Raw genomic sequence first — 18,958 nt, forward strand, 5'->3', positions numbered from 1 at the left:
TTATCTCTGGTTCTGTAGCTCACAAAGCCAAAAGTCTAATGTGATCTGAAAGAGTACCTTCTTATCTTTAATATGACAAATGCATGTTTCTAGGTACTTAAGAACAGAAGATAGGGGCTTCTGAATTAACATTATGACTGTAACTAGTAAACATGACTCATCTCATGCGAAAATGTGGTGAGAAGAGTCATACTTGCCTGATTTTGGAAGACATTTTTTTATAGATAAACAGGTATGATTTCATATAAAAGATGAAATTCTAGAAAAGACATTTCATACCCTTCCTGAGGGTGCTAGTAGTTTAGTGGGGTAGAACCTGGTGACAGGTTCTCTTTAAGATTTGTTCCCTGATTTCTAAAGACAACTACCGTATATTCCGGCGTATAAGACGACTTTTGAAGACAGAAAAATCTTCTCTGGGGTCGTCTTATACGCCGGTAATCCCGACCTCCCGCCGTGTATTCACGGCGGCGGTCGGGTCGCACTGCATGGAGAGGGCTCACGGGCTGAGCCCTCTCCATAGCCGGTAAGTCTTTGCTGCATATTGCTAGGGTGTTTTCACAGCGATGGCTGCCGGTAAAGCTGCCGGCAGCCTCAAAAAGATAGCGGCGCATGGGCACCGCCATCTTACCTGGGATCGCCGCTCCCCGTGATGTCATCAGGGGCGGCGATCCGTCTCCATGGTAGCCTCGGGTCTTCTGAAGACCCGAGGCTATTTCGTTTTGAAATGAATGAGGAGGAAAATCCCCATATACTGCCATACTCTAGTATGGCAGTATATGATAGGATCGATCAGACAACCTAGGGTTAAAGTACCCTAGTGAGTCTGAAAAATAGTTTAAATAAAAATTTAAAAAAAGTTTTAAAAAAAAATTATATTAAAAAAACCTAAAATTTCAAATCACCCCCTTTCCCTAGAACTGACATAAATATAAATAAACAGTAAAAATCATAAACACATCAGGTATCGACGCGTCCGAAAATGCCCGATCTATCAAAATATGATAACGGTTTTTCAATGCGTTTAACCCCGTAACGGAAAATAGCGCCCAAAGTCGAAAATGGCACTTTTTTGCTATTTTGAAAAATAAAAAATAAACTATAAAAAGTGATCAAAAGGTCGTACAGTCCTAAAAATGATATAATTGAAAATATTATCAAATTTTGCAAAAAAATGACACCACCCACTACTCCGTACACCAAAGTATAAAAAAGTTATTAGCGCGAGAATTTGGCAAAATCAAAAAAAAATTTTTGGACAGGAGGTTTTCATTTTTGTAAATGTATGAAAACATTATAAAACCTATACAAATTTGGTATCCCCTTAATCGTACCGACCCAAAGAATAAAGTAGACATGTCATTTGGGGCGCTCAGTGAAAGACGTAAAATCCAAGCCCACAAGAAAATGGCGCAAATGCGTTTTTTTCACCATTTTCATTGCATTTGGAATTTTTTCCCCGCTTCTGAGTACATGGCATGGAATATTTAATAAAATAAAAATTTAAGGTACAGTATGGTAACATTTACAGTAAAATGGACGATGGTAATGTTGTTGTTGTATGCCTTATGTTTATGAGCGACAGTTTTCCTGCTATATATAAAAAAAGGACCATGTTAAATTCAAATCTGTTTTTTTTTTTACCAGTGTTTTGTATGCGTTGGAAAAGGGGTAGTCTTATACGGCGAATATATCTTAAACTCTATATTTTAAACAGGAAAGTAGGGGGGTCGTCTTATACACCAGGTCGTCTTATACGCCGGAATATACGGTAATTAAAAAAAAGATTAAGAATGTTGTACATATTGTTCCTGTTACACAATATTCTATTCTGTCTGTACTTCTTCTCATCTCAGCAATAAAGACTGCATACTTTGTGAAGAGCTGTAATGCACATATTATTCACCATATCACACTATTTTCCACTAATAGGTGAGAATCTGCTTTGTGTTAGTGTCAGGATCCTAAGTTCCCTCTCTATTCTGCCTCTGGGTTTGACAGTCTGCAGCCTTTACAGAGCTCCCCCACCTCAAAGCTTAACACCCTCCATACACAGAGAGCTTAACATTTATAAACCATCTGCTGCCAGGGATTGGGGAGGGGGAAGACCTGGCCCTTTTATTTTGATAGGAAAATAAATACCTTCCATAGCAACACTCTACTCTCCCCTAAATATTATGGCAGAGCAGAGAAAATTCACTCACAAGGACAAGGATGTATGCAAACAGAGCAGAGCCACTTAGAATAATATACACAAAGCTATACTTTATAAGCAAATATATAAGCTACTAATTAAAATGGTAAAATACACCGCAACAATGAACCATTGGATTTTCCCATCATGAACAATAGATTTCTTTTTCTATGCAGATGGGTTAGAATGAAATATAGTAAGGAGCGAAAAACAAAGGTATAGTGGAAGCATGATTTTGTAAAAACTGATCTGTGACACAACAGGACCTACTGGACTGCTACATGTACTTAAAGGACACCTGTCATCAGGTCTGTGTTACTTGTCCTGTCACCTCTACCTGTTGGAGCAGATCACAAGGATCCCATCCCTGCCTTTATCTAGTCATTTCATACATTATTCATTGTAAAATCATCTATTCTTTATTATGTAAATGAGGCTGGTCACATGGTCAGAGGCAGTGATGTCACCCCTGTTACCCCTCCCCTCTCCTCCCCCTGCTCAGGTCTGTGTGTAATGTATAGTAAAGCATGGCTAGTGTGTGTACTGTATCTGCTGACATGCTGCATCCTCCTAATATACAGGTGAGAGAGACAGACATCAGCTACACATGAATCTGACATGTTCTGCTATAACATGGCTGCAGCCTGGAGCTGCTGTATCTCTCCTATACACACACACAGGCTGCCTGGAGCTGCTGTATCTCTCCTAAACACACACACACACACATGCACACACAGGCTGCAGGGGGCGTGGCCACCAGCACCAGGAAGCACATCATTATACAGCCTCACATCATTATACAGGCTGTCAGTCATGCACAGGGGGTGTGGCTGTGCCTCCCACTCATGAATAGAGTGGACAGCTTGAATATGCTAATGCTTCATTGGACATTTCACAGGTCATTTACATACAGCTTTAGGACCTCATTGCTTAGGTTTACAGGCATGTAGAGGGGCAATGAAGGGATAGAGGCAATGCTCTCTAATGGCACTTTATGAAAATATATTTAGTTTAGGGGGGTTATTTTGCATGATGGGTTTTCTTTAATGATGATTAATTAACAATAAAAATAATGATTATTTAGCTATTAATCCTCCTCCAATCTGTAGATCTTTGTCCCAATTAACTATAACATGGGCATAGTTCACAATATAACAGCAGATTCTACTGCATAGGGATATCATATTAAATGAATTTTTTAATAATTAACAAATTATTGGCCCACGTTTCCAGCAGTCTAGGGGATTGAGAGGGCATGGAGAGGGCTCAAGAACAGAGCCCTCTCCATACAGGGTCGGTGTTTGTTGCATATTGATGGCACCTATTGCAGGTGTTATCCCTCAAAGCTGACAGAGGCATTTAAATCCTGGAATGCATGCTGCCATCTTGGATTTGATCAGTTGATATGACAGATGGGAGTCTATGCTATACTCCCAGGCCTAAAATTCAGTCTGATCTCTAAGGATCTGCATTGTCAAAGAACTAAAAAATAAAAATATACTAACTTTGTCTGGATAAAAGCCTAATACCATTATTTAGTTGAACCACTTACTGCCAATGGGCCTTTTCCATTTTACAATTTAGTTTTTTGCTCTCCAACTTCAAAAATCTGTAGGGTTTTTATTTTTCAGTGTATAGAGATACCTGAGGGCTTATTTCCCGTGTAAGAAATTGTACTTCCTAGTAACTTTATTTTCCATGTAGTGTACAGGGAAGCTGAAAATAAATTGCAAATGCGGTGAAATTGAAAAGATAATGGATTTGCACCATATTCCTATGGGATTCGTTTGTTTGGCATTCACTGTGTGCTCCAAATGACATCTCTACTTTATTCTTTGGGTTGGGTGCTATTACAAGGATACTAAATGTATATAAGGTTTGAATAGATTTTAAAAAAATTAAACCTTTTGTATAAGAAGAAAATTCTTATCTTCGCCCTATTCTGATAATAATAACTTTTTCATACTTTGGTCAATCTTTTGAGGATGGGAATACCCCTTTAACCTACATTTGATGCAAAGGTACATCGCATTGTTAAGTAAAAAAATGTTAATTTATCAATGTTTCACTCCAAAAGGTGAAATTAGGTCTTGGTCTTGAAAGGGTTAAATAAAGAAGATGATAATTTCAGACATATTATCATACTGACATTTGGCACTTAATGGGACTTACAAGATCTTACACCACTGCTTTCAATCTCCTATATCTGATACCTGTATAAGGTTGGCTGCTGGAGTCCGACGCTTCTCAAAATGCTTCTGTCTATGTTGTTCTTGAACTTTTAGGGCAAAACCAGAGCCCAGAATACCCTGTTGAATGAAAACACGTTTCTTTTTAATAAGCATACAAAAGGCTGATTTTGACTATTTGGCTATTTTACATAGGAAACTCACCGCTGGAAGTGCGAAAAAGGAGATGCCAAGAAGAGCAAATCCTGCAGCCAGGACTCTTCCAAGCCATGTACGAGGTGTCTTATCACCATAACCAATGGTGGTAAGTGTAATCTGCCAAAATAAGGAGATTTAAATACACCAGAATATAACTGTCAAAGGGACACTTTAGGCATAATCTTTCTTCTGTCATCTAAATCTAGTAGAGAAACTCTTATTGCCCCAATTGATTTAACCTTATTTAAATAGGATTAATTTATGGTATGATCAGACATTTTCAGGAGCAGCACAAAAACATGCGGGAGACCCAAGAAATATTGCCTGTAGATCTGAATTCTGCAATCCTGTACATTATGGCCAAACGACATTACACTTTTGCAGGGCAGCCCTGATTATTTTAGCAGTAGAAGGTGTAGTTGAGTTGCCAGATAGTACCACAAGGCTTCAAGGCTCTTTACTCTACTGGTTAGTGGAGGTTCCAGTGTTAACATAAAGGAAATGGATCACCTCAAACTCTTTATTACTAGACCTAAATGTTTCTGTAACAGATGTGTTCTGCAAATGTTGTGACTGCATTTTGGGAACACATCACATCAGCAGCTCTGCACCTGCATTTCATCTGGGACAGACAGGTCTGTTCCATTTACTCTTGCAAGTGTATCTTTAAATGTTTTATATCTTGTTTTAGCAGATATATCAACTAATTCCCATGACCTGGTTTACTGCATTTGGTATTCTTCTATTTAATAATTGTCTGGTCACATTTGTCTGTACTTAAAATTTCATTGAAGCTTTTTATTGTGGTAGAGGAACTCCTTAACCCCTATCGCTGCAGCCCTTTTTCGTTTTTGCATTTTCATTTTTCACTCCCCACCTTCAAAAATCTATAACTTTTTTATTTTTCCACGTACAGAGCTGTGTTATGGCTTATTTTCTGCGTAACAAATTACAATTCAAAATGGTGGTATTCAATATTCCATGGCGTGTACTGGGAAGCGGGAAAAAAATTCCAAATACAGTGAAATTGGTAAAAAAACGCATTTGTGGCTTGGATTTTACGGATCTCACTGTATGCCCCAAATGACATGTCTACTTTATTCTTTGGGTCGAATACAAAGAATATTCGATACAAAAATGTAAAATCTCCTGTACAAAAAATTTTGGGGGGATTTTGCCGTCTTCTGGCGCTAATAACTTTTTTATACTTTGGTGTACGGAGCTTTGTGAGGTGTTGTTTTTTTGCGGCTTTTGGATGACGTTTACAATGTTATAATTTTTTGGACTGTATGACTTTTTGATCACTTTTTATAGAATTTTAAATTCTTTTTTAAATGGCAAAAAAGTGCCATTTTTTACTTTGGGCGCGATTTTCTACGAGGTTTTACGAGGTTAAATGCAGTAAAAAACCGTTCTTATATTTTGATAGATCGGGAATTTTCGGACACGGCGAAATCTAATGTATTTATGATTTCTACTGTTTATTTATATTTACGTCAGTTCTACGGAAAGGGGGGTGATTTGAGTTTTTAGGTTTTTTAACACCTTAACGCCGAAGCCACTTTTCACCTTCCTGACACGGCCCATTTTTTCAAATCTGCCCTGTGTCACTATAAGTGGTCATAACTTTGTAATGCTTTAACATATCCAAGTGATTTTGAAATTGTTTTCTCATGACACATTGTACTTCATGTTAATTGAAAAATTTTGGTGGTATGTAATTGGTGGCAATTTTCGAAATTCAAAATGTTCTACTTTTTCCACACACAAGTCATAACACCAAAAAATTTAATAACTAACATTCACCAAATGTCTACTTTATACCTCAGTGGTTTTTTATGCATACTCTCATTTTTGTAAGATGTTATGGGGCTTTGAACGTCAGGTGCAATTTTTCACATTTTCATAAAAAAAGCTAAATCCTGCTATTGAGGGACCTGCTCAGGTTTGAAGTCACTTTGAAAGGCCTAAATAAAAGTAAAACCCCATAAATTACCCCATTATAGAAACAACACCCCTCAACGTACGTAAAACAACTTTTATGAAGTTTGTTAACCCTTTAATTGGTTTACAGGGGTTGAAACAAAATCGGATGCAATTTCGAAATTACATTTTTTTGGACTAAATTAATGTGTTTTTCATAAAATGTACAAATTCTCAGTGGATAAAATATCAAAATGCTCCACAAAATTTGATACCCAATCCCTCCCGCGTATAACAATACCCCATATGTGGTGGTCACCTGCTGTATGGGCACACGCCAGGGCATTGAGGGGGGAGCTGCGCCGTTCAGAGCAGATTATGCACTTTATAATGGCTACAAAATCTTTATTTTTTGGCAATTTGGACATATAAGGGCTTATTTTTTGCAACATGAGATGCACTTTACAAATACTTCATTTTAGTGGGCTTGTAGCTTTTTGATGAGATTTTATTAACTCTTTAATGTATGGAGGAAAACAAAATTGTCAATTTTGGGTTTCTTTTTTTTGTATATTTTGGGGGTCGTACACCATACACTAAACATACTATAATATTTTTATTCTATAGATCACTGCGATTACGGTGATACCTCATTTATATAGTTTTTTATATATTTTACAATTTTACAGGAAAAAACGAATATAAAGAAAATCTCATTTGTTTTTGCATCGCTATCGTTTCAGAGATATAACTTTAATATTTTTTTGGTTGACAAAGCTGGTTTAAGGCTTATTTTTTACGTGTTGAGATGTCGTTTTCAGTGGTACCATTTTGGTGCACATAACTTTTTTTTTATCACTTTTTGGAACATTTTTGTGAAGGGATTTTATGAAAATTTACATTTTTGGCGAGTTTTTCAGGTTTTGTTTTTACGGCGTTCACCGTACGGGTCCAATAATGTTTATGACTTATTGTAAAGATTGTTACGGACGCGGCGATACTAAATATGTGGTGGGTTTTGGTGATTTTCAGTTTTTTTACTTTATTAGATGTGTATAGGGAATGTTTGTGTTTAGGGGACTTTAACTTTATTTAATTAATTCTTTTTATTAAAAAATGTGTTGATTTAGTGCTTTTAACTTTTTTTCTTTACTTTTACAGGTGTTAGCTTGAAGCTATTCTTCACAGATGTATTGCACTGTATTATGTGACAATGCTCAGTGTGTCACAGCCGGGTCCTGCCAGAAGGGAAGAACCCGGCTCCCCGGAAGGAGACCCCGGAAGGAGATCACTGGCAGTCCCGGGGCTGCGATCGGAGGCACTTACACCCCCCGGTAAGCACCGCGGGTGGGGTCCGATTACAGTCAAATGCCCCTGACGTGTTAGGGGTTAACACCCGTGATCAGAGAAATCTCCGATCGCGGGTGTTAAAGGCGGGTGTTGGCTATAATATACAGCCGACACCCGCAGCTTCTGGCGCGGGCTCCGTTCTGGAGCCGGCGCTAAAAGCATGACGTACTATTACTGCATTTTGCGGGAACGCACCTCCCGCCATGCAGTAATAGTATGTCAAATGTCGTGAAGGGGTTACTTATAATTTTTTTAAAACTTTTTTTTATTTTTACAATTTTTTAGACTCCCTAGGGTTTAACCCTAGGTTGTCTGTACGATCCTATCATATACTGCCATACTACAGTATGGAAGTATATGGGGATTTTACTCCTCATTCATTACAATGGGCTGATAGCCCATTTTAATGAATGGGTTAACCCGAAGAAGCCTCAGGTCTTTGGAAGACCAGAGGCTTCTGTGGCGACAGATAACCACTCCCCGATGACGTCACGGGGAGCGACGATCCTCAGAAGGATTGTGGTGCCCATGCACCGCCATCTTTTTGAAGCCGCTGGCGGCGATCAGCAGGAAAACACCCACGATCGGTGCTGAAATATGCAGCAAAGACTTACAAGCTATGGAGAGGGTTCAGCCCGTGAGCCCTCTCCATGCACCCGCACCCGGCATGTGATGTAGTATTACGTCGCTAAGGGGTTAAGGCCATTTTCATTTTTTGTGTTTCCATTTTTCACTACCCATTTTCTAAAATAATTTTAGTAAAAAATAGTACTTTTTCCATTTACAGAGATGTATATGTGCTTGTCTTCTGCCTAACAAATTGTCCTTTCTAGTGACAGTATTTCATATTCCATGCCAGTTACTGGGAAGCTGGAAAAAAATGCCAAAGGTAATTGTAGAAAAAAAAATTTGCCACATTTGGACACAGTTTTTACTTCTTGCGCTGTGCGTACAAATGATATCTCTACTTTATTATTTGGATGGGTACGATCACAGGATATCATTTTGGGAACTGTACAACCTTTTGATCACTTTTTATTAAATTTTTTATGTATTGAAAAAAGTGGTGTTTCAGACATTTGGGTGCTATACAGGCGGTCTCCTACTTAAGAACACTCGACTTACATACGACCCCTAGTTACAAACGGACCTCTGGATATTGGTAATTAATTGTCCTTTAGTCCTAGGCTACAACGATCAGCTGTAACAGTTATCAGAGGTGTCTGTTATGAAGTTTTAGATTTAATATTGATTCTTATGACAACCCAACATTTTTAAAATCCAATTGTCACAGAGACCAAAAAAGTTCTGTCTGGGATTACAATGATAAAATATACAGTTCCGATTTACATACAAATTCAACTTAAGAGCAAACTTCCAGACCCTATCTTGTATGTAACCCGGGGACTGCCTGTATTCTCTAACGGGGTTATAACTGTTGGGAATAACAGTTTTAAGATTTTCATATATCAGGACTTTTGGAAGTTTGGATACCAAATGTGTTTCAGATTTTATTTGTTAATTTTATACCAATTCTAGCGAGGTGATTTTAATTTTTAGATTCAAATTTTTTTTACTACTTTTTAGGCATCCTAGGGTACTTTGTGGGTCTGATTGCTCATACCATATACTACAATACTACAATAGTGCAGTATATGGAGACTTTGATATGACTCTATAACAGTGTGCCACCAGGGTCCTTGAACCATTACATGCAGCCGGGTCAAGGCAGAGCTAGAGGATAGAGGGCAAAGGCCGACTCTAAGGCCCAGTAGCTTCTAAGAGAAAGTAGACACACAGAGAAAGTAGACGGCTAGTCCTGCTCTCCTGCTGCCCTTCCCTCTGTATTTTTTCTCTGGGTTAGGCTGCATTCACATGTCCTTGTGAATTTTCACGTGCTGTATATTTCTTTCATATGTGCCCTTATATACATGCCGTTTTAAAGCCGTATGCGCACGTATTGCAACCTATGGCACCGTATCCGTCTAAAATACGGTGGGCTAGCAAATAATGACAAATGATGACAAAAGCTTGCCCATCCCAAAATTTGGTCACCTGACCGGCCCAGACTCCATTCTGACTTTTCTGGCGCTTCTTGGCTCTTGTGATGGCGTACAATCCCACAGAAGATCTGCTCCTGGACAGGGTTGTCCTGCAGTTTCTCCAAACGCGTTCTGCAATGCGTGAGAAGGAGCTGCAGTCGACTAGGCAATTTTGGGTTAATCCCATTGTTGCCGAGTGGCCTAGCAGGGGTCACTTCATGAACTTGTACGCTGATCTGCGGTAGCATCCGGACAAGTTTCACAACTACTTTCGGATGACTGTGACTTCATTTGATCGTCTTTTGGTGGACCTGCGATCGGGGCTCCGGTTTAACGATACCAACATGAGGCGGCCTGTGACACTGGCTCATCATCACACTGCGGTAAGTTTTTTGAAGTATATATATTTCATTATTTCAAGTTGAACTGTGTCTTTAAATATTAAATGTATTTTTTTTTAGGTTTCTTGCCACTGGGAACTCATTTGCTTTGCTGCATTATGAGTTCCTGCTGGGCGTTTTCACCACTTCAATGATCGTGAAGGTGACCTGCGAAGTGATATGGGAGCTGCGGTGATGCCTGTGCCGACTGCTGAAGACTTGATCCGGATATCTGATGGTTTCCTGGACTCAGCACTGTTTCCAAATTGCATCGGGGCGCTGGATGGGAAACACATACGTGTGAAGAAGCTCAATCAGGGTCCCAATTCTTCAATTATAAACAATATTTTTTGGTGGTTTTGTTGACTACAAGTTTATAATTGTTGATATTGGGGCCTATTAAAATTCTGCGGATGCAGAATGGGTGAATGGCTTCACTGCAACCAGCTCACCCTGCCAGAGCCTAAATGGCTACCTAGATCTACTGGACTTCCTGCACCATTTGTTATTGTCGCTTATGAAGGCTTTGGATTTTCCCATCATGTGTTGCAACCATGCCCTCGGCGTGGTTTGGATGAATGGAGGCTCACCCGAGCGAGACGGTATGTGGAGTGTGCCTTCGGGATTCTTTGCAGCAAGTGGCGGGTTCTACATAGCTCTATTGAGATGGACCCGAACAACGTTAAGAAGGTAGTGCAAGCCTGCGTTAATTCTTCACAACTTCGTTCGGATCTACGATGGTGCTTCAGATGGTGATCTGGAGGGACAACATCCAACAGCGTCTATTCCCCTGGAGAACACTATCCAAGGATGACCTGGAGTGGCTGGACTGTTTGTTCGCAAGCAGCTGCCTCCTACTTAGTTTCTTCGGAGTGTGCTGTTCCCTGGCAGATGGGTGCTATTAGTGGGCGTTGAGGCCCTGGACTTTGAGATTAGTGGGTTTTTTTTTTTTTTTTAACCTATTTTGTTTTGGTAGTTAGTGTAGGGACTCGTAAGAGATGTGACCCCATGACGCGGTTTGTGACCTTACCACTTCTTTGACCCATTTTTGAATAGTTGCTTTCTGGCTGACATTGAAAAATGAGTCAAAGGAGTAAACTAAGACCTCATCAATTTTTTTTTTATTTTTAATAAAATTCTATACACAATTCTTTGTCATGTGTTTTTCTCAAAGAAATAAGCAATGTGGATGTATGGTTATGTATGCATTTGAATTTGGATGTAATAATCTTCAAAAATTGTTTTAAAAATGGGGCCGTATCTGCTCTTCTTTTAGCTTCTTTGGTCCTAATATTTAGGATATAATTCAAATGTACATATCGGGCTCCAGGTATCATAGTCGTTAATGGAGCTTGGAGTTCCTCAAGCACATTTGCAAATTTAAAAAATAAGTAAGTAAAGGAGCAAGTAAAGGAGGTGTGAGTGAGATATTGTAAAAAAAACTACAGCATGGAGGGGTATTGGTAACACCTACATGGAGGCATTATAACAAATATAAGAAGATTACCACAATCAAGGTGCTTGTATTTTTGAGCAAGTGTACCTGGTTTATCCATGCTTGATTTTGATGGTGATTTTCCTTTAAAAAACCCTATAGAAGTATGGCTGAGAAAATGAATTAAAGAGTTAACTGGAAAAGAGGGGTGGAAGGCTACTTTGCTGTTTGATCCCTGTACCAAACTGTCTTTTTTGCATGCAGTATTTGAACCTTGTGGTCGTTAAGCATTTTAAAAAATACAGGATGGTAGAGGATGGTGTGAAGAATAACGAAAGAAAACTCGGAAAACAGTTTTTTTAAACAAATTTATAGACATATATAAACAATATATACAATCCGAAATGCTGTATAGTGTATGGCCCTGCAGATGATTGGCTATGAGTAGCCATGGCTGAAGAGCCTTCATAGGGCCCATGGAAGACAGGGGCCATGACAGGGTATCTGGTGGATGGAGGTGGGCTTGGCAGTAGCAGCTGTTGCCGTCTCTCCAAAAAAAGAGCCACCTTGCACTTGTCTTTAGGTGTCCTTGAAATATCTGCAGGACAGCCATCATGGCTACCCTGCAATTCATTTTGTCCTCTTCATGCACTCCCTTAAGGTCTTGTACCATGGAGCGCTGAATCTTCACGCCTCCTCCTCAATTGATCAAGGACCTCCGTCTCTGCAGCAACGCTAACAGTTGACGCTGCTGGCTGCTTCCTTTTACGGCAACGCATCGTTGGTGGTGGTGGTATGGTTGAGGTTGAGGTGTGTGTGACTGTGTGGAGAGATCCTCCGGCTGCTCCTCAAAGGACTCCTTTGCTACATCTTCCCCAGTCCTAGAGAAAAAAAAAATTAACTTTAAAATTTGTACACATATGCTGCAGTGCATTGATGCAACTGCAATTCTGAGGACACAAGAACTTACAATTCTTTTATTAATAATGCTTTAAAGTAAAAATATATTTTGATAACTTGCCTAGGGGTGATACAGGCCGCCTGATGGCTCCAGGGATGATATAGGCCACATGGCTGCAGGGGTGATACAGGGCTGATGGCTGCAGGGGTGATACAGGCCACATGGCTGCAGGGGTGATATAGGCCTGATGGCTCCAGGGGTGATACAGGCCTGAGGGCTGCAGGGGTGATACAGGCCACATGGCTGTAGGGGTGATACAGGGCACAGGGCGGCAGGGATTATGCGTTACAAATGTCCGTAGGGGAAGGGTATGTGCATGGCTGCAGGGATCCGCAGGGGTGTGGTATGCACATGGCTGCAGGGTAGGGCAATTAACACTCACCAAGAGAAGCACGTTCCTTGGTATTGCTGGTAGATCCTTCGTCCGGCAAAATTATTGCTGTTATCTCCTCCCACTTTTTGTGCTTGAGGGCATGGTCGTTGAAGCCTTCCATCTGCTTACCCCTTGGATTGGGTGCGCTTGCACCAGAGCCAGAAGCCTCTCCATCTTCACATAAGCCATGCTGCTTCTGACTCACAGGACAGTCCTCCCCTCCCATTGGTATTCCTAGATACAGAACGTATATACGGCAGCATACGGTGGCTACATTGTATGACACCAGTATTTTATATGTTCCCATGGACTTCAATGGGGCATACGGACGCTAGAATGTGAAAAACTAGGACATGCTCTTTCTTTTTATACGGCTGACATAAGGTACGGTACGGTGACAAATACGGCCATTCTTTGTATGACCCCATCTCCCATAGGAATGAATGGAACGTATTCTGGACGTATATACACCCGTATATATGGCCATTTTTGAACAGTCGTGTGAATGAAGCTCTTGTTTGTTGTGACTACGGTAAATCTGTGGTGCATCTAATAGTAAGGAGCCTTGTATTGTGTGAAAAATATGGTACATGATGTATAATAATTGGAGAAGTGGTTATGAAAAAGGGCTGGTAATGTTTTTCAAGAAGTGTTGTGATTGTGTATTAATGGTGAGTATATCCTAAGTGTGCCAAAGGAATGAGATTTAAGATTCTGGAGGTAAAAAAAACTAAGATATTGGAATGTTATATAGAACTAGAACGCTCTCTAAAGGCTGTTTAACATAACCGGGTTTAGTGGGACCACTGGGTCAAAAACATTGCAGAATTTCCATCTGAGAAATCAGTGGCATGTGCCTCTGCAAGCTGAAGCAAAGAAAACTGACATTATTGCTCATGTGTCCTTTTATAAGGGTTGTTACACCCTTATAAAGATTTGAAAAAACCTTGAAAAAAACTGCATAATACAGTAACTGTATGTGCAGCAAAACAAGACTTGATTTAGGTAAATAATCTATTCCAGATGTGCTAAATGTGGCAAATGACATTTATCATTTCAAATTGATTAAAACATTTTTTGCGTAAAAACCTCCAGAAAAAACCATAGTAAAGGATAACTTAGAAGATGTAAAGAAATGACTTAAGACATTTTTGAGACATTTGTAACAATTTTTTTCAAAAAGAGATCTGAAATAAAAAAACATTTAACACAAGAAAAAAGTGAGATTGATAAATAACCAAAGAAGCAGACAGAAAAAGGACAGTTAAAAACTACCCAAAACAAACAAAGATAAGATAAATAACCCACAATGAGTCTTAAAAGAAAAACTAAAGTACTAAATATTAAAACCCTATACCTTCTTCTGCACATGGAAGATCTTTTTTTTAAAAGAGTAATAGTTTTACTTACTGTCCCCCACCACAGTGAGTCCGCATATGTTGAAAATTCAGTATTTGCATCTTTTTCTGCCAGGTATACCAGAAAGGAGGCAAAAATTAGCACCAGAAAACCAATGTACCATGCAGTGATCAGCTCCTGCAGAAGAACAGATTCAAACAAGAACAAGTGTTTCAGAGGCTCATAAAATACTATGGACGCTACTAAACACAAATATTTTCATGTGTTCCTAATTGAAAATTTACTGGATTGTGTTCTTCTTCACACAATGACTTCCCCCACAGTGTGCGACAGGGCTGATGCAAGCTCCAGACCTGCCAGTGGGCCGTGCCTGACGTTGGCCCAACCCCCCACAGAGCGGGCCGTGGCTGACGCCTACCACTACCCCCCACACACACAGAGTGGCCCGTAGCTGATGTCGCCACCAGATTCCCTACAGTGTGTGCCGGGCCAACACCAGTTTCAGACTTTACTCCACACACATAAACACATACAATGTATATACTGCCCACACATAAACACATGCAATGCATATACTGCACACACATAAACACATGCAATACATATACTGCACACACATAAACACATGCAATACATACACTGCACACACATAAACACATGCAATACACTTACAGCCTGGGGTTGGAGATAGAAATCTTCTAAATAGATCCCAAATCCCTCAGGATATCAGTGGAGGGGTCTGTACAGAGGCTGCACAGGAAGCTCAGTGTCGGCTCTCTGTGCTGGATCCTGGCCGACATGAGCTTCAGCCCCTCCTCCATCCTCACACAGTCGGCTGCTGCAGGAGAGGGTGAGGCACAGCTCCAGCAGCGCATGGCTCAATCCCGGCAGACTTAGTGTTAGGTCATGTGACCGGAGCATCATTGGTATGTACACAATTACTGGGCTCCAGGCACATGACCATCCCTTGGGGCCATCAGCTGCAGTAATGTAGTGTCTGCAGCACGGCCTGGACTGAGAGAGGGAGGAGTAAATTTGTCTCTACATGCGTCTATGACACATGTAGAGGCATTAACGTGATCATTTTTAAGGCAATGTTGCTGAAGACTATGCTAATTTAAAAGAAATCTACCTTCAAAATAAAGCATGATAAACCGGGGACACTTACTCATAGATCCAGGCACTGACTGTGGTAATCTTCTTACATCTGTTATCCATGGCCTCCTTTCTTCTAAAATCAACTTAGAAAAACATGCTAATGAACTAGAAAGGGGTTTTACTAGAGCCATTTCTTGCTGCAGCTTCACAGGCTGTTACAGTGTGCAGAACAATTCCCCTCTTGCTGTGTGCAGAAATTTACTAAGCTGCTATGAGAATACAGCAGGCAGAGGGAGGGAGAAGTGCTGTTGAAGCCAGGGGAAACAGTGTAACAGCTTGTAAAGCTACAGCACAGAGATCACTAGCATATTTTTTTAATTTAAGTTGTTTTTAGAGAGAAGCAGGCCATGGTTAACAAATATAAGATTTCCACAGTCTCGGATCCTGTATGAATAACTGCTGCCCCTAGTTTATGCTTAAATGTTTCCTATAAAGATGCACCAGATTAGATGCAGCCATTCTGAACCTGAATCTGATAATATTTAGCAAAATGATATCATAAAAAAGTTATACTGCAAAGTCAAGTAACTTATCTACTTATGTTGTTGACCGTAATATCACAAATTGCTATACAACTTCATTATTATCAGTCCCTTACCTTACTGTGAGCATACACTACTGAGCCCAACAATTTCCAGGTACCTCCTCTTCGGTCCATACGCACCATACGTAAGATTTGCAGAAATCTCATGCTGCGCAGGGCAGAAGTTGCAAAGATGTTGCCTTGTGTTCCAGCAGCAATGACTGCCAGCGATGCTATTAAGACTATGAAATCTACAAAAAGAAAATAAACAAATGATTTAGGAAATTGAGCTCACATTACCTAAGAGACACACTTGCTGTTTCCTACATAATGATGAAATGCTTTTAACAAATCTATAAATCAGCTGATGATAATGTCTAGCAATCAAAAGACAGAGCTATACAGTGGCTTAAAACCATCAACAATGAAACAGTCATTAAAAAGATTAGCTGTCTATTAAACTTCTGTGTAACCAGGTTGACTGAAAAAATCCAAAAATGAAGACCAACTTCTTCAAGAAAGAAGTTGTCACAAAAAGCTCAATGCAGCGATATATTCAATTCCTATGATCAATTTAAAATGATTAAATAGTCTGACTCCCTTGTCCACTCTTTTAATATATTCCTATTTCACAATAGCATTATTAAATGGAAGCTTTAAACTAAACCTTTAAATAAAATAGCATCAGTACAGCAGATGATAATAGTAAACTTTGTAAAATACTTTATTAATAAAATCTGCTGGTGTGTCCTTTTTCCTCTGCCTTTCGTCCTCACTACTCAGTTTGTGTAAATCAGTTTTCTTATTAATTAACTAACTGAGCTAAATCATCAAGTGAAATATTCTTGAGGTATGGAAAGAGTCTTTAGCCCCCTGTCCTTATCTCTATGCTATGTACAGGACTTCAGATACACTGCTCATTGCAAGAGAAAGAAGGCAGAAAAGGCACAGGAAAACTCTTTATTTAAATAAGTACCGTATATACTTGAGTATAAGCCGAGTTTTTCAGCACAAAATTTTTGCTAAAAACCCTAACTCGGCTTATACTCAAGTCTATAAAAAAATTAACACTGTACTCACCTTTCCAATATCCCCCGTCCTCTTCTGCTTCCGATGCTCAAGTGCTGTCTCGGGTCCTTCGGATCCTCTTTGGGTTCTTTCGCTCCTCTTCGGGAAGTTCCACTCCTTTTCGGGTCCCCTCGCAATGCCGGTGGCCCACAAACAATGATGTCGCCAAGGGGCTGACGTCATTTTGTGTGTCAGCCGAGCGTGAAGACCCAAAGAGGAGTAGAATGTCCTGAAGAGGAGCCGAAGAACACTGATGAACCCGAGGTGGCATTGGAAGCAGAACTGGACCTATGGGGGACGTCAGAAAGGTAAGTACAGTGTTATTTTTTTTTTTTTACTACAGGGCTGGAAAGCTGTATATTACAGGGGCTGGCAGGCTATATATTTCAGGGGGCTGGAAGACTGTATACTACAAGGGCTGGCTGGCTATATACTAGGGACTGGCAGGCTATATACTACAGGGGGATGGCAGGCTATATACTACAGAGGCTGGCAGGCTGTATACTACAGGGGCTGGCAGGCTATATACTATAGGGGGCTGGCTGGCTATATACTGGCAGGCTGAGACAATGCATTTTCCACCCTCGGCTTATACTTGAGTCAATAGGTTTTCCCAGTTTTTTGTGTTAAAATTGGGTGCCTCGGCTTATACTCGGATCGGCTTATACTCGAGTATATACGGGTATATTGCCTGTTATCACCTGCATTATTCTGAAATTATTCTGCAATAAAAAAAATTCTTCCAAGCTTTAAATACACTTTCAGATTATATTGCCCAATTGACTGTCCCAATTCATACCACATTTCATCTATCATATTTGATTGGAGGAAGAACTATGGTTGATAACATCTTTTTGCATTTGACCACATCAAGTAGTGCTATATTGCTGCAGTGACTGCTATAGTTGGTATTGGTCCAAAGTTTATGAAGACGGTAGACGCTTGCGTGGCAAGCTTAGAGATGGACGGAGCAGCTGAGTTGAGTATTTGTACCCTTCTTTTGTAATTATGAGTGGTTGATTTTCTTTAAATATATTTTCATGAACTGCCATTAGAAAGGATTGTTCTAATCCCGTCATTGTCCCTCTACATGCCTGTAAACTTAAGCAATCAGGTACTAAAGTTGTATGCAAATGACCTGAGAAATGTCCAATGAGTCATTATCATATTGAGCTGTCCAGCTTATTCATGAGTGGAAGGGCACAGCCACTACCCCCAGTGCTTGACTGCATCCAGTATAATGATGTGACACTTCTGGTGCTGACTCCTCTATCTGTTTCAAATGGTGGCGAGCACATCCCCTGCAGCCTGTGTGTGTATACTCCTATACACATGACTGACATCCTGTATAATGATGTGACACTCCTGTTTCTGGCTCCTCTATGTACTTTCTAGTGCTGGCGCCCCCTACAGCCTGTTTGTATGGGATACTCCTATACACATGACTGACAACCTGTATAATGATGTGACACTCCTGGTGCTGACTCCTCTATCTGCTTCCTAGTGGTGGCAGCCACATCCTCTGCAGCCTGTGTGTATACTCCTAAACACATGTCTGACAGCCTGTATAATGATGTGACACTCCTTGTGCTGGCTCCTCTATGTACTTCCTGGTGCTGGTGCCCCCCACAGCCTGTGTGTGTATGAGATACTCCTATACACATAACTGACAGCCTGTATAATGATGTACCACTCCTGCTACTGGCTCTTCTATGTGCTTCCTGGTGCTGGCGCCCCCTTCAGCCTGTGTGTATGAGATAATCCTATACACATGACTGACAGCCTGTATAATGATGTGACACTCC

At 40.2% G+C, this 18,958-nt stretch overlaps 1 protein-coding gene across 6 annotated transcripts in view; it reads right to left on the reverse strand.

The window, feature by feature from the left end:
- KCNQ4 (potassium voltage-gated channel subfamily Q member 4) overlaps positions 1–18,958 on the reverse strand; it is a 169,260-nt gene that overhangs the window by 45,155 nt on the left and 105,147 nt on the right. For all 6 annotated transcript variants that reach the window (XM_072136634.1, XM_072136633.1, XM_072136632.1 and 3 more), the window contains exons 4-7: positions 16,161–16,336; positions 14,456–14,581; positions 4,588–4,698; positions 4,408–4,503 (exon numbers count right to left, since the gene is read on the reverse strand). In XM_072136634.1, coding sequence (XP_071992735.1) covers positions 4,408–4,503; positions 4,588–4,698; positions 14,456–14,581; positions 16,161–16,336 — 509 coding nt within the window. The remainder of the gene's footprint in view (positions 1–4,407; positions 4,504–4,587; positions 4,699–14,455; positions 14,582–16,160; positions 16,337–18,958) is intronic.

This window comes from Engystomops pustulosus, chromosome 2 (genome assembly GCF_040894005.1).
Source record: "Engystomops pustulosus chromosome 2, aEngPut4.maternal, whole genome shotgun sequence".
Lineage (NCBI taxonomy): Eukaryota > Metazoa > Chordata > Amphibia > Anura > Leptodactylidae > Engystomops > Engystomops pustulosus.